The sequence below is a fragment of the Bos grunniens genome, chromosome 17 (assembly GCF_055505025.1).
Source record: "Bos grunniens cultivar Pamir isolate PY7600 chromosome 17, Bosgru_T2T1.0, whole genome shotgun sequence".
NCBI classification, from domain to species: domain Eukaryota; kingdom Metazoa; phylum Chordata; class Mammalia; order Artiodactyla; family Bovidae; genus Bos; species Bos grunniens.
The window spans coordinates 36,618,944-36,638,993 of NC_141181.1; the positions used below are offsets into that span (position 1 = coordinate 36,618,944).

The 20,050-nt window shown below is 36.2% G+C and overlaps 1 protein-coding gene across 4 annotated transcripts in view; it reads left to right on the top strand.

Moving 5' to 3' along the window:
- FSTL5 (follistatin like 5) overlaps positions 1-20,050 on the top strand; it is a 937,973-nt gene that overhangs the window by 56,354 nt on the left and 861,569 nt on the right. For all 4 annotated transcript variants that reach the window (XM_086345931.1, XM_086345933.1, XM_086345932.1 and 1 more), the window contains exon 2: positions 8,775-8,916. In XM_086345931.1, coding sequence (XP_086202057.1) covers positions 8,791-8,916 — 126 coding nt within the window. In that variant the 5' untranslated portion in view covers positions 8,775-8,790. The remainder of the gene's footprint in view (positions 1-8,774; positions 8,917-20,050) is intronic.

Sequence of the window (20,050 nt, forward strand, 5' to 3'; positions counted from 1 at the left end):
GTTATAAATATATAATAGGTATCATCCCAATGTGTCTAGCTGGATATATATGATCTGATTTTCCTTTGCTGCTCTCCTCTGTGTTTATTCAATTCTTATCTATTTTCTAGTTGGTTTTGCTTTGTGTTCAAATGATGCTTATTAGAATGAGTATTTGAACACTGTACATAAGCTGGGATCATTGCTCTGATAGAAGAATTCATGGCTGGATGGCGAGAGTCCACTGTACATATAAAAATGAATTCTTTGGGCAATGTTTCCTCCTTAGAGAAATATCAAATTGAAACTCAACCTCAGAGTTCACAGTTGCAGGTATCATGGTAAAGTGGATCAGGAACGGAAAACAGTTGCTGCAACAGAAAAGCCCAAGAGGTGTACACATGAGGTATGAGAGAATCTGGCTGATGTTTCCAATTCCAGTTAAGCCACAAAATGAAAAGATTATCTATTATTGAGAAGTGAGGCTTTTTCAGAGGAATTTCCCATTGAAAGCTAAATTCAAAGGTTTTAATATAGGGGAAATAGAAAAGATTTTTATGCTAAATGCAACTCAATCTAGATTTATTTCATAATTTATTTTAGCAACTATTGTTGACCACATGAAGAATATTAAGACTCATTTATGTATATCTACTATTTCAAATTAATTGTTGTGTGTGTGAAGTTGCTCAGTCGTGTCTGACTCTTTGCAACCCCATGGACTGTAGTCTACCAGGCTCCTCTGTCCATGGGATTTTCCAGGCAAGAGTACTGGAGTGGGATGCCATTTCCTTCTCCAAATTGTTAGTAGATATTATTTAATTGATTAATTAATCAAAATAATTTGTTGAGTTTGTGATGTGTGCCGTGTACTGCTCTGATTCATGTAAATGATTATTGAAACCCTGTACTTGTAGCTGGCAATCTGGTTGTATACAGAGAACACACAAGCAAACCAGTGAAACTACAGGCTGTCACATAATAAGGGCTGTGAGTTCTAGTCCTTCCATTCTAATGGAAATTGCTATCATTTTTCTAAAATTGCCATTTCACTCTTTTCATTTTTTCCAACTCATCACAACGTTTAACCCTCTATTTCAACTAAATCTTCCTGAAGGCTTAGTCTTTAAATTTTTGTCCTCTCTAACTTCTCATCTCATACCTAAGGCAGAAGATGTACAAATGTTCACAGTCCCAAATAGGTATCTCTAGCCTCTACCTCTTTGCTGAGCTCCAGATTCACTATCCCAATATCTATTTAATATTTCTAATAAGACTGCAAAAGGAAACTCAAGAAAGGAAATCATATTTTTTTTCTCTCAATCCTATTCTTCCCTGTATCCTCTCCTGGTTAATAAATCAACTCAGTAGGAATAATTTGGTACAGGTGCTAGATTTTATATGCTCATAAGTTTCTTCTTACATATGGGGTACAAGTGAGACAACTGGCTTTGCTCAGGTTTTCCAGGACCACAAGGTAGTCTAGAAGCTGTTTTCTCCATCTCATTGGATTATAAAATGTCAAAATGTACAGACACTAGTGTCCATGTGGTGTTCACCTCCCTGACACTGAATAAAGACAGGTCTGGGGAAGTTAAGAAACATGTTAAATTGTGACACAATCAGTTCAACGTACTTCCTTCTATATCTGTACAAGGATGTTTATTGTTGTTGTACAGTCGCTCAGTTGAGCCCAACCCTTTGTGACCCCAAGGACTGCAGCACACCAGGCTTCCTTGTCCCTCACTGTTGCCCATAGTTTGCTCAAACTCATGTCTGTTGAGTCAGTGATGCCCTCCAGCCATCTCATCCTCTGTCGCCTCCTCCTGCCATCAATCTTTCCCAGCATCAAGGTCTTTTCCAATTAGCTAGTTCTTCTCATCAAGTGGCCAAGGTATTGGAGCCTCAGCTTCAGCATCAGTCTTTCCAATGAGTATTCAGGACTGATTTCCTTTAGGATTGACTGGTTTGATCTCCTTACTGTCCAAGGGACTCTCAAGAGTTTTCTCCAGCATTAAACTTGAAAGCAAAAGGACTCTCAAGAGTCTTCTCCAGCATCACAACTTGAAAGCATCAGTTCCTCTGCACTCAGCCTTCTTTACAGTGCAATTCTCACATTCATACACGACTACTGGAAAAATCATGTTTGACTAGCTGGACCTTTATCAGCAAAGTAGCATCTTTGCCTTTTTAATATGCTGTCTAGGTTTGTCATAACTTTTCTTCCAATGAGCAAGTGTCTTTTAATTTCTTTGCTGCAGTAACCATTTGCAGTGATTTTGGAGCCCCCAAAATAAAGTTTCTCACTGTTTCCATAATCCCCATCTATTTGCCATGAAGAGATGGGACTGGATACCATGATCTTAGTTTTCTGAATGTTGAGTTTTAAGCCAGCTTTTTCACTCTCCTCTTTCACTTTCATCAAGAGGCTCTTTAGTTCTTCACTTTCTGCCATAAGGGTGGTGTCATCTGCATCTGAGGTTATTGATATTTCTCACAGCAGTCTTGATTCCAATGGATGTCAACAATTTTATCTCAGATTCCTCTGCATTTTGTAAATCCAGCTTGTAAATCCAGAGCTGAGGGAAACAGAGACTCTTGGAAGGCACAAACAAAATCTTGTACACACCGGGATCCAGAGAAAGGGAGCAGTGAGCCCACAAGAGACTGAGCCAAACTTACCGCTGAGTGTTTGAAAATCTCTTGTGGAAAGGTGGGTCAATGGTGACATGCTACAAGGGCAGGAGCACTGACAGCAGCAGTCTTCGGAGGTGAATGTTGGCATATGTCTTTTTGTAGTTCACTTTTAGCCCTACCATAGAGCTTGTAGACTCTAGAACTGGGCTGTCTCAAGCCAAAAAACTAAAAGGGAGGGAGCATAACTCTACCTATTAACAGAAATGGTGGATTAAATATTTGCTGAACATGTCCCTGTGGACCAGAGAAATACCCAGTTTTCCCTATAGCCAGTCCCTCCCATTAGAAAGCTTGCACAAGCCTCTTATTTTCATCCATTAGAGGGCAGACAGAAGAAACAAGAATTACAACCCACAGCCTCCAGAATGAAAACCACAATCACAGAAAGCTAACCAAAATGATCACATGGATCACAGCCTTGTGTAACTCAGTTATGCTATGAGCCATGCCATGTAGGGCCACCTAAGACAGACAGGTCATACTGCAGAGTTCTGACAACAAAACATGGTTCACTTGAGAAGGGAATGGCAAACCACTTCAGTATTCTTGCATTGAGAACCCCATGATATGATCTTCCAGGATCATATCTTATGTAAAGCCAAAAAGATATGACCCTGGAATATTACCCTCCCCCCAATCCAGGTGGGCACATGTCCAATATGACTAGAGAAGAGCAGAGAAATACCTCCAGAAAGAATGAAGAGGCTGCTGCTGCTGCTGCTAACACTTCAGTCGTGTCCGACTCTGTGCGACCCCATAGATGGCAGCCCACCAGGCTCCCCCCATGCCTGGGATTCTCCAGGCAAGAACACTGGAGTGGGTTGCCATTTCCTTCTCCAATGCATGAAAGTGAAGAGTGAAAGTGAAGTCGCTCAGTCATGTCCAACTCTTAGCAACCCCATGGACTGCAGCCTACCAGGCTCCTCTGTCCATGGGATTTTCCAGGCAAGAGTACTGGAGTGGGGTGCCATTGCCTTCTCCAAATGAAGAGGCTGGACCAAAGCCTAAATAATACTCAGTTGTGGATGTGACTGGTGGTGAAAGTAAAGTCTGATGCTGTAAATAACAAGGATGATCGCCTTTTTTAAATCAATAACCACAGTAAGAAGTCATGTAAGTCATATACTTAAAGACTGCAGCAGAGAGCAGTCAAATTTATGTGTGACTGGAAGGGATATTTTCATAAAGGGGGTAACTGGAGCTATCTCTTGAAAAACCTATTGTAGATTTCTAAGATGGAATGAGATGCAGTGAGGGTACTCCAGGTAAAATTCTTAGGATACTTGACTGAGCTAAAACATTTGCTAATGGTGGGGATTTGCTTCACTCTGACATTCTTTTCATTCATAGGCTTGCTAGCAAAGTTGTCTCCTCTATCTCAAATGCTGCATTTTGTTCCTAAGGCAATACTTTATCACTTTTATTTTGTCTTCCACGTGATTAGACATTAGATTATAATGTGTAAACAAATCAGAATCCCTCATTTTAAATCTACTGAATAATGTAAATCCTACTCTCTAAATCCTACTGCTGTAATCAGCATGGCCTGTTGTGCCATGTGGTGAAAAAAAAGTTTTATTCAGAGAAAAATGTTATTTTTTTGAAGATGAGAAAGAAATCTGTGCCCATCCCCCTTGTCTTTTTCAAGTACAACTTTGTTAACTATGATATTATGCAGATACCTTTTAGGTACACATGCATTTTCTCTAACTTAATAGTGAGATTGTTTTCTGATGCTTCCATATAAATGTTGAGGTTACAAGGAAAAGTCATAAGATCATTATCACACCATCTGCTCCAGCTGGTTTGTTTTCAACACATGCTTTTCAGTGCTCTTACTGAGCTGTCAACAAACTGCCAATTAATTATGAAAACCTAACAGATTGCCAGAGGTTAGGATACTGAGAAAGTGAGATCATGAGTCAGTATATCATGGGATCAATTATTCCTGATTTACGATTTCAAGAACACCTTCTGTAGACAAGTGAACTTTTAAAAATACAGTAATGACATCTTTGGATCCTGTAGGTGAAGAGAGGTAAGAAGCTGATAATTATTTTCCGAGCATCCAATGAGAAGAGCCATCTTTATGTTTAGGTTGCCATTTGATAACTATAAAATTGAATTCAAGTATTTTTTTTTAGTAATATTTCAATGGAAGAGAATATCATGTGGTGTCATTCACAGAAGAAAAGCACAGAAACTAGTTTTTGTCCTTTGTCTAACATTTAGTTGCTGAGCTCAAATACCTATCTGGAATAGAAATCAGAGTTATCCCCCACAAAAGTTATCTGAATTTTAATATCAGTTCTGTTTTACTCTATCTGTGTATGAGTGCTCAGTTGCTCAGTCATGTCTGACTCTTTGCAACTGCATGGCAATAATATTGGAGTGGGTTTCCATTTCATCCTCCAGGGGACCTTCCTGACCCAGAGATCGAACCTACATCTCCTGTATCACCTGCATTGACAGGAGGATTCTTTACCACTGAACCACCTGGCAAACCTATTCTATCTGTAATACCAAGTAAATCACTGCAGTTATATGATAGCTTTTGCTGAGATAAAGCATTTTTATTTTTGTATAGCATTATTTTTAAGAAATTTTAGACTTGAAAATCATAAGACTTTCAATGGAAAAAATAATCATGGTTAAGGGTATCAAGGAAGTAGATTTAAATAGTATAAATAGGTTGTATATACTATACTGAAGCTTTACATGCTGACATTTTTCTCAAGTTTTAGTGAAATTTCTTAAAGTAAATATTTCTATCCTGTTGCCTTTTGGCTGAAAATATACTTAGCAGCTTGTTGATCTAATTATCAATGTGTATAAGTTTACTCACCCAAGATTGATGAGATTTTTATTCACCCATTAAAATGAATTAATTGTTCATTTGTTTTATATTTTAGAGTAGATGAACTCTTGTGTGTGTGTGTGTGTGTGTGTGTGCACAAAAAGTAGAGAAAGAGAGGAAGGTTAGGGTTAGAAGAAAAAGGGCAGAGAAAGACAAGCCCTTAAGCGAGCACTTTTAGGAAGTGTATGACCTCACCTTCCCACAGCATCATACTGGTACAGGACTGTTGCCATGCCCCTTCCCTCCCTCCTATACTACAGAAGAAACATAGTATTCAGAGCTCGGGAAAACTACTCCTTCACCCCTTTCCCAAACTGTTTGCTTTATTTTCAAACTATCTTGAATTTAAAATATTCTGTCCAGTTGTCTTATAAAGAAATATTTACCTCTGGGAGAAGGATTAGACTACACATCAAAATGACAGCAAAACGATGGATTGCTCATGAAAATAGTTAGTTTCCACGTTAGCTTTCAGATGTTTCACAGAAGTAGTGAAAATAGGAATTGCATTCAGAATTGTCCGAATGTGGGAAAACATGCTCTTTCTTATTTCCCTCACATGCAAGATGACATTCATTTATGCATTCATTCATTGCATGTGCAGCAGGTACCAGACAACTTGGAAGACCCAGACGATGTAATGCTGGCGAAAAAGCAAAACACAACAAATTCCAGCAGTCATGATGTTTAAAGGAGATACATATTCTAGTGAGGAAACATATTCTATTGAGGAACAGATACATATTCTAGTGAGGAAAACCAACGTTTTGAAGTAATCAATTTAATTATGTATAATTACAAAGAGAAGCTCTGAAACAAAGAAAAACTGATCTATAAACAGAGTAAATGAGAAATGTAACTCAGTCTTGGCATTATGGGGAAGGATTCAAAGGGATATTTTTGACATGAGATGATCTTTGGGTGATAAATGAGAAAAATGCATTTCATTTGGAGGAAATAGTGTAGAAAATCCTTAGAGTAGTAATGTTCAAAATTTGAACAACTGCACAAAATTAGTCTGGCTGGAGGACAATTATTTAGAGAAGAGGAAGACATGCAGAGCCAAGATGCTGTGGAAACTTGTAAGAACCAGTGATCTAGTTTTTATCTTAAGAATAAATGAATAGAGTATATCTGAAAGTTACTAGCAAATGCACTAACATCATGATGCTTGGATTGACCATAATTGCTCAGGTTGTTGTGTGGAGAAGAGATTTAAAGTGCATTAGTGTAAAAGGTAAGAAAGGAAAGGGTTGGGGCATTTGAAGGGGAAAGTGGTTGTGTCAGGGTTGTTACAATAGATTTGGAAAGAAACTGATGTTTGAAAGGTATACATGAAGCTAGAATTAATGGGACATAGAGATGAGTTTAATATGAAGAATAAGGGAGACAAAGATATCAAAAATGTCTCTTTTGTTTCTGACTTGAATAAAAGGATGAATGAAAAAGTCTCTAAAAGCATGACTTTATGTTATCATATGTATACTATGAGGAGTTGCTTTTGAAACATGTAAGCAGAAGCTGTTACGGAGGTTAATCATAAAAACCTGAAGATTGAATGAGAAGGATTGCATATTAACACAACCATAGACTATTTGAATGTTTGGCTGAGTGAATTGAGTAGGATACATGGCTAATGGGATTAAATAATGTTTAACGGCAAGATAAAGGTGTAGGATGAACTTGTAAAAGGACTGAGAAGGTGTTTTTACAAATTCTACAGAAATGGAAGAGACAGATATTGTACACATCAAAGTGACCATTTCAAACAGAATCATGATTGGTCAGAAAATGGATAGATTGAGATACATAGTTCTTTCTAAAAATTCAGAAAATAGATGAGAGAAATTATCTTAAAAATTCATGATTTGAGCATGTTGAAGGATGGAAGAAAATCATTGAGAGATAGAGTTTGAATACACTTAATAACAGAGTTAATAAATTGACTAAGTTTCTCAAGAACTCAGGTGGCCAGATTGGATTAGACAGGAGGAGAAAAAGCTCCTCTTAAGGTCACAATGAGTTGGGAGTATAGCTCAGTCGGTAAAGAATCTGCCTGCAACGCAGGAGACCCAAGTGCAATTCCTGGAACAGGAAGATCCCCTGGAGAAGGAAATGTCAACCCACTCCAGTATTCTTGCCTGGAGAATCTCATGGACAGAGGAGCCTGGCAGGCTACAGTCCATGGGGTCGCAAGAGTCGGACACGACTGAGCGACTTACTTCACTATGGTCACAATAAGGGTTAAGAAGTGTTCTCAAAGTGGTAAAGAGGAATACAGTTGAGTTCAACATATAGGTTTGTTTGTTTGGAAGAGGTTTTAGGGAATTTATATGGTTATAAATTTATGCATTTTTGCAATTTCTCTGGTATATTCAAAAACACAGAGTTGTGGAAAGAATCATATGACTTTTAGTTTAAAGCACTTAAGAAAAAGCAGCTTTCTAGGAAATGTCCTTTTGGGTGCTACTGAAAAAATATAAGTCAATATAATCCAATGGCATAATTTCTGTTGTACCTTAGTTTATTAAGAATTTATCATAGTACAGGGATACCCAAGCCCTAGGCCATAGACTGGCACCAGGGCACAGCTTCTTAGGAACTGGACCACATGGCAGGAGGTAAGCAGTTGGTGAGCAAGCAGAGCTGCTCTCCATCACTCCCTATTGCTTGTATATTGCCTGAATGACCCCACCCCACCCCCATGGAAATTCTATTCCAGGAAACTGGTCCCTGATGCCAAAAAGGTTGGGGATTGCTGCTACAGAAGACTATCTCATCAACATTTCACTGATATTTACCAGTAAATTATAATAGCTATAGTTTTATTAAACATTTTTCATCAGACATACTCAAAGAGAACTTTGAGATTTATACATGTGTTGATAAATGTATCTTGTATGGATGATTAGAAAATTAATATGGTTTAATGTTTTCTCTCTTTTGAAAAAAATTTCTTTCAGCTTGTGTTTATTTTACCTCAATATTTTTATTGGCCCCTAAATTTCTACTAATTCAGTGTTATATAAAGCTGTATGTGTGAAAAAAAAACCAGTATTTCTTATATCAAGAAGAATTATAATCTTTATTTGAAGATGCTTACCTATTATGGATTCAGTTGGCAACTGCTGCTGAGTTTTGATTAATTCCATGGAGAATTATATTTGTTATTGAATATTTTTGATATATTTCTTCAATTTAGAATGTGTTTTCTGATTATTTGCAATGTTAATTTTCACAGGTGAAAAGCAATAAGGATGCTTAAGTGCTGGTCAGCTGTTTTGATTCTTGGATTCATTTTTCTGGAGTCTGAAGGACGGCCAACCAAAGAAGCAGGATATGGCCTTAAATCCTACCAACCTCTAATAAGATTGCGACACAAGGTACCTTACCATTCTGGACTTGCTCATAATGAACTAAACTGTTGGTTCTCTGGTTTACTACTCACCTAAGAGCACTTATTGCAGAATATACTTTCAGAGTATAATTTATATTTATATAAAAAAGCCTTTTAGAAACACAATTTGGGGGATTGCTTTTGACAAAGTATAGAGATGGACTATTTAAAAAAATGTGTCATTAAAATTTCACATGAAGAAATAGGATAAGCTTATAAAAGTAAGTATGTCAAGACCTAATCATCCAGATAATTTCTGTTATTTCCATATTAATTTTAAGTTTATAACTTCAAACTAAACCAAAAGTGTTATGTTCTTGAATTTGCCATTAAGATAAACAAAAAAAGATACCTATACCATCTAGAGACATATAGTTTGGCAAAGTTTTTGTTCTTTTAAAAATCATTAGACATTTTAATTTCACAAAAATCATAATAATTTCAGGTTGTCTAATAGGAAATACTTCATTTATTGATGTTAAATATTTTCAAGAATTAAATAAGTTGACATTAGGATTTTTATAAATTCCATAGATTATATACTTACAATAAATTAAGCTAGTGCTTTTAATAACACATCATGATACTGCAAGTAAAATATTTAAACAACATTTTATTCAATCAAATACAAGTTTTAATACATTTTGATGTTCCTAGAGAGTGGAAAAAAGACAAAAATGCTGAAATTGAAAAGAACATATACATTTTAAGATTTCTTATGCTACTTGTCTTTTAAAAATCACTTGAAATAAACAAACATAACTATTTTGATTTTCTCCTTTATAGTCACTACATGATAGTAACTCTTACATTGCATATATTTTTGCTGAAATTCTTTCATTGACAAAATCACTAACCTTTTCTGGGATTTTTATGTGCCAGACATTAGGCTAAGCTGTTAAATTTATTGTTGTATTTAATCCTCAAACCAAACTTATGAAAGTGTATCTATTTTCATTCTATAGATAAGAAATAAAAAAAATTCTTAGAATGTTAAGGAATTTTTGGAACACATATCTTTATTAAATGTTTCAACAAGCTAAGGTATAGCATGCAGAATAGATATGACAGGTATAAAAGAGAAAATAAGTAGAATATAAACTATACTTCAAAGTAAAAAAATGTTATAGAAGTTCAGTTGCATGTAAAAGTAAATAAGCTATTAAAATGTTCATTCTAGAAAAGTACAACTAGAGAATTGGCCTTATCCCACTATTTTTCTATTATCATTCATTTCCCCTACTTCATGGACTAACAATAAGTTTTGTCCCAGCTCCAAACTTAGATATAAGAATTCCTTTATGAATGCTCTCAAAACACATTATTAATTCAACATTCTGACTCATACTATTACAGACCCAGTGAATATTTATTCCATACTGTGTGACTGCCCTATGTTATGTATCTTGAGGTCTAGAACTGTGCCTTTCTAATCTTTTTATTCCTAGTGCCTAGTGGATACTATGTAATTGAATAGATGGCAGAAAAATAGCAGGTAGATGCCTGACTAAAAGTTTTGATTGTTCCTCTGTTAAATATAACATCACAGATTGTTGTGTATAATTTATAAATAATTTTGAATTAAATTTGGACATTTCAGATAAATAACTTAGCATGCATTGCTGTATAATTTAAGAAATCTTTAAAGAAATGAAACAACACAATGAGTTAAACCAGTTTTGGAAACACTAATACTCACCCAAAATGATCAAAGTCACCTCCCAATCTTTTCCTTCTCTGTGAATCCTTACCTCTACATAGTTAGAAATAGTACATGACTGCTGGTACTTAGGAGCAGAGAGGCAGAGAACGTTATGACAATACTTAAATTTCAAATGACTTGAGGCAGAGGTGACATTAAGCTATAAAAATAATTCTGTGACTCTGTGTGAAAGTGTGTATCTGGTAGGAATTAAGAAGCTCCCTGAGTTCTGTAAGTTCCTGCAAAGCCCCGGCAGATACTTTCCCCTCATTATCAACCCCAATCCAACCACTGGGATGTACTTTTCCTTCTCCAAGACCTTGAAGACTAATCTCATTATAGCATTTATTTATTTTTGAATTAGTCACTATTTGAATCCAAAGAATACCCGATTGTCTTTCTCTCACTTCTTTCCACTCCAATTAGGCTCACATGCTGCTTTATTGGAGAGGTTTTCCCAAACCATAACTGAAAATAGAACAAGCATAGACATTCCCTTGGTCCCCTGTTAATGTTCACTCTAGAATACCATTATTTGTCAAAATATGTATTTCACTTATTTATCAGTTTGCTGGATTTTTTTTCCATTATGATGTAAGCTACTATTCATCTTTGGCTTCCCTGGTGACTCAGAGGTAAAGAATCCGCCTGCCTTGTAGATGGGAGTTTGATCCCTGGGTCTGGTAGATCCCCTGGAGAAGGAAATGGCAACCCACTTCAGTATCTCATGGACAGAGGAGCCTGGCGGGCTACAGTCCATGGGGTCCCAAAAGAGTCAGACATAATATAGTGAGTAAACACACACACTATTCATCTTGCTATAGCACAGCACACAGGACGGTAAAAAGAAATATATTTATAGTGAATGATTCCATCACTGACTAGAATAAGGCTTAAATCAAGATGATATATGTGTGTATAATTATATTATAATTAATAATACATTAAAAATAATTTCCTTTTCTATCATTTTTGCTACAGTAAAATCAACTAGGCTATACTTAATAAAATTTTTTAAAATATATTATTTAAAAGCATTGTATAAATTTATTTCCTCACATTTGTTATTTTTAACTTGCATAGTTTTATTTAAATAAAATAGACTATAAACATCTATAAATCTGTAAGATTTAGAGAATGCCTAAGGAGATTTTCTATTTGGATAGGTCTCACTAGCATAAATATTAGTTGTTAACTACAAAACACTAAAATATACAATAAATACACTAGATTTTGAGTTTTGATTAGCCACTTTCCACATTTTCCCCAGAGAGGTGTCAGTTCTTTGAGTCTAAACAAATGTATGTAGAGAACAGAATTTTCTCAAATATTTGTGTGTCAATTGTATAATGAATCCCCTTTTGGGAGCAAAAACTGAAATGTGCGATTTACTTGTCAGATTACACAGTGAAAGTTAAAGTGAAAATGTTAGTCACTGAGTCCTGTCTGACTCTTTGTGACCCCTCGGACTGTAGCCCGCTAGGTTCCTCTGTCCATGAAATTCTCCAGGCAAGAAAATTGGAGTGGATTAACATTTCTTTCTCCAGGGGATCTTCCCAACCAATGGATCAACCCGGGTCTCCTGCGTTTCAGGCAGATTCTTAACTATCTGAGCCACTAGGGAAGACCATACATAGCTTAGTGTAGTATAAGTATAACATATATGTACATAGTTGTATCATTTATAACTCTGTATACACACATGTGATTGCAAGTATATATTCTGTGTCTCAAGATAAAAATGAGTAACATAAATCCATCATGTTATTATAGAAATTTTAATTATAGTCCATAATATGTATCTAAGGGGGCTGATGCTGTTTCATCCAATGTGCTTACCCAACAAGCATTTATTGAGCTTGAGGATATGGAATTCATTAGCAATACAAAATTGTAAAACACAATTACAAAATGCAAATCCAAATAGTACCTTTCTTTTAATATTATTTTGAAGTAAATATTGTATATCTATATTGTGCTACATACTTTCATATACATTAATTGTTGCAATTTAATTCCACAATAACCCTTGGATACAGGGAATATTTTTACTGCTTATCCAAATGACATTATTAAAACCTGAGAGGAAAAGTAACTTTCTCAAGGGAAAGAGAGAGGATCAGACAGAAAAATGAGATTAGTAAGAAGCCCATAAAAGCATAGGTAAAACACAGATGGGGAAGAAGGATCAGAAAGAATAAAGATGGTAATGCTAGTAAAGCAAAGTGACACTGGCTTCAAGGAGAAACATCTAATGTCCTTTCGTGTTGTTCCTTCTCCCCTTCCATAAAGCGCAATCACAGTGTTTCCATGTATGTTTTCTTGGCTACACTGAAATGAATGTCTTCTCCTAATAGGATAGCATAAAGTTGGATAAGACTGAAGTGACTTAGCAATACAAATGTTGCTGTAGCTTTAGTTTAGGTAAATCTCCCAATGAAGACTCACTCGGAAGCAATAGTCACCACCCTAACTGCTAGTCTGTCACTGGTTTTGAGCATAGTAGTTACTACAGGGGGCTCCCAGGTGGCTCAGCAATAAAGAATTCACATACCAATGCACAGGCTTGGAAAGATCTCTAAAGCAGGAAAAGGTTCAGTTCAGTCACTCATTCGTGTCCAACTCTTTACAAACCCAGTCTTCCCTGTCCATTACCGACTCCCGGAGCTTACTCAAACTCACATCCATTGAGTTGGTGAGGCCATCCAAACATCTCATCCTCCGTTGTCCCCTTCTCCTCTCATCCTCAATATCTTTCCCAGCATCAGGGTCTTTTCAAATGAGTCAGTTCTTCACATCAGGTGACCAAAGTATTGGAGTTTCAGCATCAGCATTATTCCTTCCAATGAATATTCAGGACTAATTTCTTTTATGATGGATTGGTTGGATCTCCTTTCAGTCCAAGGGACTCTAAGAATCTTCTCCAACTCCACAGTTCAAAGGCATCCATTCTCCGGTGCTCAGTTTTCTTTATAGTAAAACTCTTGCATCCATACATGACTACTGGAAAAATTATAACTTTGACTAGATGGAGCTTTGTTGGCAAAATAATGTCTCTGCTTTTTAATATGCTGTCTAGGTTGGTCATAACTTTTCTTCCAAGGAGCAAGTGCTTTTTAATTTCATGACTGCAGTCACCATCTGCAGCAATTTTGGAGCTCAAAAAAATAGAGTCTGTCACTGTTACCACTGTTTCCCCATCTATTTGCCATGAAGTGATGGGACTGGATGCCAAGATCTTAGTTTTCTGAATGTTGAGTTTTAAGCCAGCTTTTTCACTCTCCTCTTTCACTTTCATCAAGAGGTTCTTTAGTTCTTCGCTTTCTGCCATAAACGTGGTGTCATCTACATATCTGAGGTTATTGATATTTCTTCTGGCAATCCTGATTCCAGTTTGTGCTTCACCCAGGAAATGGTAACCCACTCCATTTTTCTTGCCTAGAAAAATCACATAGACATAGGAGCGTGGTGGGCTACACAGTCCATGGGGGTCTCAGAATCAGACATGATTGTGCATATACTCACATAGGTCACACACAGTAGCTATTGGTTACTATGAGCATTTGTGAGAAAATTCCCTGAAGTTTTCCATACTTTGAGCCATCTCCAGAATTTATGTACTCAGAGCAGGTCACACGGAACTTAGTATCACAGGGCATTTACTGTATACTAGGTACTCTGTTAGCTTTATTCTGTACATTGGTTTAATTATATGAAGATTCCCATGTTGTAAGTGGTTTTATTACTGTTTGATAGAAGAGAAAACTAGGCTTCACAAATGTTTGGTAGTTGTTTAATACAACACACTTAAAATGTTGGGAAGCAGGATTAGGATTTAATATAAAGCCTGTATATTTTAATAACCACTCTACATGAGTACTTTTGTGTTAATTTATCCTGTGTGCCATGTATTTCCTATTCTCCCTGCATTCTGATCACATTAGTCCCTTTGTTCCTAAAGTGACTATGTGTCTAGTTCTGGCTAGTAAGTTGTTAAGAAGTACCATGGAATGCCTCTGGGCTGAACATTTGATCCCAATCGTAAAACCTCCCTGAATTATCTTTTTTCTCCTAGCATGTCAAACAGCATCTGTTCAAGGGAGTGCCTGCTTAATCATGCCAAGTGTCTAAATCAACTAGGATGACTAAAACTCCCTGGCAATTAGTGATTATCTTGAAATGAGAACAGAGGGGAAGGTCTTCTGTTTTAAACCACTGAGATTTGGGAGATGTCTGATATTTTGGAATTATAATGATAATTCTCTCTGTCCTAGAGAACTAGAACGTAAACTCTTATCATCTAACAAAAAATCCTGTACACTTTTTCCTCTACTACCTTGGTTTCTTTTTTCATTTCTATTCCAAGGCTTTTTGTCTCTTTCATTCAATATTTCTTTCTTCTTTCTGTATTCTTCTGGCTCATAATTTCCTATTAAAAGACACTGGCTCCTTGGAAGAAAAGCTATGATCAACCTAGACAACATATTAAAAAGCAGAGACATAACTTTGCCAACAAAGTTCCGTGTAGTCAAAGCTATGGTTTTTCCATTAGTCATGCATGGATGTGAGAGTTGGACTATAAAGAAAGCTGAGCACTGAAGAACTGATGCTTTTGAACTGTGGTGTCAGAGAAGACTCTTGAGAGTCCTTTGGACTGCACAGAAATACAACCAGTCCATCCTAAAGGAAATCATCCTGAATATTCATTGGAAAGACTGATGCTGAAGCTGAAACTCCAATACTTTGGCCACCTGCTGCGAAGAACTGACTCATTTGAAAAGACCTTGATGATGGGAAAGATATTGAGGGAGAGAGGAGAAGGGGATGATGGAGGATGATGTGCTTGGATGGCATCACCGACTCAATGGACATGAGTTTGAATAAACTCCAGGAGTTAGTGATGGACAGGGAGGCCTGATGTGCTTCAGTCCATGGGTTCACAGAGTTGGACATGACTGAGTAACTGAACTGAACTGAACTGATGATTTCCTATCACAATGAAACCTTCTGTTGTAGTTGTGCATGCATGCTCAATCACTCAGCTGTGTTGACTCTTTTTGACCCCATGGACTGTAGCCTGTCTGGCTGCTCTGTCCATCTAATTTTCCAGGCACGAATTCTGGACTGGGTTGCCAGTTCCAACTCCGGAGGATCTTTCTGACCCAGGGATTGAACCCTTGAGTCTTGCATCTCCTGCATTGGTAGGTGGATTCTTTCCCACTGTGCCACCTGGGAGGCCTGCCCTGTTGTAGTCACAATCCTCTAATATGCATGTACTATTATTTCAGCATATCGTCATATACCCTATCAGTTCACTGTAACATTCTTCAGATTCAGTATGTTATCTTCCTTCCCTTTTCTTACTTACAGCACTGATCACACTGCTACACTGTTTGCTGATACTGATTATCAAAGCCAGGCTTGAGGGAAGATTGTGAGGACAGTAAGAAGTGCCCTTTGAGCATACCTAGTGGGACCACTGAAAAATCTTAAAATGCTTATAATTTTTGTGGCCAGAGAATGAGATGTCCAGATTTATAGTACAGAGCAAATCAAAATTGCATCATGATTCCTTTACTTACAAAATCAAAATATTTGTCTATAAAACTAGTTACTAGTGCAAATGGGGGAAAGTGTTTGTATAATTTAATAAGTCCAGAAAGTATTGCTATACATAGCAGTACGATATAATTCAAAGAAGTCATTTACAGGAGGTTATGTTTTACTTTTAGTATTAAAAGACTGATAGATGTGGGTTCGTGAAGAGTGGCAAGAGAGAACTCTAGGGAAGGAGAAAAAAATTAAATAGCACATCAAAACCATGACTGCTGAGAGAATAGAAACCTTCAGGCAAACCCAGAAGCATTATTTCCTGGCTGATGAAAAATTGTGCCATTCCATCTGAAATATCTGACTGCTTCCAGCATGTTCAAGGGAAGACCCTTTAAAATGTTAATGTATTTTTCAAAGGTCAAAGAGCAATCTGGACCATTATCTAATAGGAAAAATAGTCATGAAGAAGGAAGTGAAGACATTATGGTCATTAATTAAGTAAATGTTAAGGAATATATTAATTAATATATCAATATATTTATTACATATATATCTTAATGATTGAATAATGTTAACACATTTCAAATGTATTAAAATGTATTAGTAATACATTTTTAATTCATTGAAGTATAATTGATTTGAAAATTTGTGTTAGTTTCAGATGCACAGCAAAATGATTCAGTTATTCACACATATAGATACATTTTTTAATATTATTTTATCTTATAAGTTATTGTGAAATATTGAGTATAGCTCCCTGTGCTATATAGTAGGCCCTTGTTTATATATTATATATATATATATATATTAGTGCATCTATGTTAATTTCAAACTTCTCAATTATCTGTCCTCTCCTTTCCCCATTGGTAACCCCATAAGTTTGTTTTCTGTGTATGTGTGTCTATTTGATTTTTGCATGTAAGTTTATTTGTATCATTTGTTTTCTATATTCCACATATAAGCAATATCATATGATATTTATTCCTCTTTGTCTGGCTTACTTCACTTATTATGATAATCTCTAGGTCCATCCATGTTACTGCAAATGACATTATTTCATTCTTTTTTTTGGCTGAGTAATGTTCCATTGTGTATATGCACCACATCTTATGTATCCATTCATGTGTCATTATACATTTAAGTTACTTCCATGTCTTGGTTATGTAAATAGTGCTACTTGAACATTGGGGTGTATGCATCTTTTCAAATTATGATTCTCTCTAGATACATGCCCAGGAGTGGGATTGCAGGATCATATGATTTTATTAGTTTTATTAAGGAACTTCCATGCAGTTCTCCATAGTGGCTGTACTAATTTACATTCCCACCAACAGTGTAGGGGTGTTCCTATTTTCTCTGCAACCTCTCTATTGCTTATTATTTGTAGAATTTTGATGATGGCCATTCTGACCAATGTGAAGTGATACCTGATTCTGGTTTTGATCTGCATTTCTTGTCTTTTCTCAGAGTTTGAGCAAAAAAAATTTTTAATTTTATTTTATTTTTAAACTTTACATAATTGTATTAGTTTTGCCAAATATCAAAATGAATCCGCCACAGGTATACATGTGTTCCCCATCCTGAACCCTCCTCCCTCCTCCCTCCCCATACCATCCCTCTGGGTCGTCCCAGTGCACTAGCCCCAAGCATCCAGTATCCTGCATCGAACCTGGACTGGCAACTCGTTTCTTACATGATATTTTACATTTGTATAGAAACACAAAGACCTGGAATAGCCAAAGTAATCTTGAGAGAAATAGAGCAGAGTTGGAGTTGTCATGCTCCCTGACTTTAAGCTATACTGCAAAGCCATAGTAATCATAACAGCATGGCACTGGCACAAAAGCAGAAATATACATCAGTGTAGCAGGACATAATGCTGAGAGAAAAACCCACACACCTATGGTCAATTAATCTACACAAAGGAGGCAAGAATATACAATAGACAAAAGACAGTCCCTGCAACAAGTGGTGCTGAGAAAACTTGGCAGCTCTATGTAAAAGGATGTAGTTAGAACATCTCTAATACCATACACAAAACAATAAATGAATTAAAGACCTAGATGTAAGACCAGATACTATAAAACTCAAGGAAACATAGATAGGATGCTCTTTGACATTAATCACAGCAATATTTTTAAGAATTTGTCTCAGAGAGTAATGGCAATAAAAACAAAAATGAACAAATTGGACCTAATTAAACTTAAAAGCTTTTGCATAGCAAAGTAAACAAATAAAACAAAAAGCCTACAGAATGGGAGAAAATATTTGCAAATAATGTGGCTGACAAGTAATTAATCTCCACAGTACAGAAATAGCTCTTACAGATCAATATAAAAAATGAAATAAAAAATGGGCAGAAGATCTAAATAGACGTTTCTCCAAAGAAGATATACAGATGGCCAAAAGGCTCATGAAAAATGCTCAATATTCCTAATTATTAGATAAATGAAAATCTGATTTTTTTCATCAAAAAGTAATGTTTGAAAAAGAAGAACATTAAATTTTTTTTTCCTGAGAAATGAAATTCTACCCTTAATTGAGCTAGTGCCTGGAGTTCGGTTTCCAGAGAGCCAGTTTATACCAGCACACACCATATGATGTAGAAGATCTGTGAGTTAAGGACACCATATGGACCATAATTCTTCCTACTAATTGCACCAAAGGAAGAAGTTATCTTTAGGATACCAAGCAGTCCATAGTCCTTCCCTTTGCTCAAATGGAGATACAAACTCTGTCTTCTAAGGCTTTCCATACACTTGCCGTTTGCTCTTGAAGGGAATATTATCTTTGTGTTACAGAGCTTCTTGCTGTTTAAACATCCTTGAATAGATCACAAGGCAAATGGCAGTCAGTGTCTCAATCCATAAGATTTGCAAAACTATTATGGGTTCTTGGAGGACTGTCTCCCAAAACACACTGGTAGTACCACCAGGGTCAGGAAACCGGAGTCACCATCAAGTATATCTAAGGCCTAAACTGATGTGTGTGTTTCAAAACTGATTTGCAAATCAAGTACATAGTTACAACTTCATTGCACTTTTTGCTAGTTAATTTTGTCCTTTCTAGAACTTTAAGGAAAAAAAATGTTTTGTTGACCTTTGAATGTATTGCTTGCAAGTTTATTCATTTAAACTGGAATATATTTGCTAATCTGGGGAAAATTTGGCATGAGGTGGACTGAATCATTTTGCTAGGCAAAATTAAGTCAATAAAGAAATATATCTGATCTCTAAGATTCTCAAGATAAAAACCTGCTAGTCATTTGATATTTTTGAGAAGGAATTATCAAAGCAGTACTATCATTACAGATGTGTAGGATGCATAAAGTATGTTCCTTAACACTTCGATGACCCTACCTTAAGATACTTTTTGTAAAGCTTTAAAAGTAGTTGTTATAAGCTTGAAAAAATAGAGCTGTTTTCATTTTAAGATTTTAAGTTTTGAAATGTTAAAAATGGGGAACATTAGCCTTCTACTTACATATATTCCACAATATGTAACAAACTAGTCAAAGTCAAATTCATATAGTGTATAAAACCAAGCTTGTCCATATTCCAGAAAACTCCATTTAGGCACTAGTCTTGAGCACTTAAGATTTTTTTTTTTACCACCCTAGAATGAAATTTCAAGTCACCTGAGCTACAGTGCTTTCTCTTATCCAACACATATAATATAGATTTAGATATAGATAATCAGATCAGATCAGTCACTCAATAGTGATCCACTCTTTGCGACCCCATGAATTGCAGCACGCCAGGCCTCCCTGTCCATCACCAACTCCCGGAGTTCACTCAGACTCACGTCCATCGAGTCAGTGATGCCATCCAGCCATCTCATCCTCTGTCGTCCCCTTCTCCTCCTG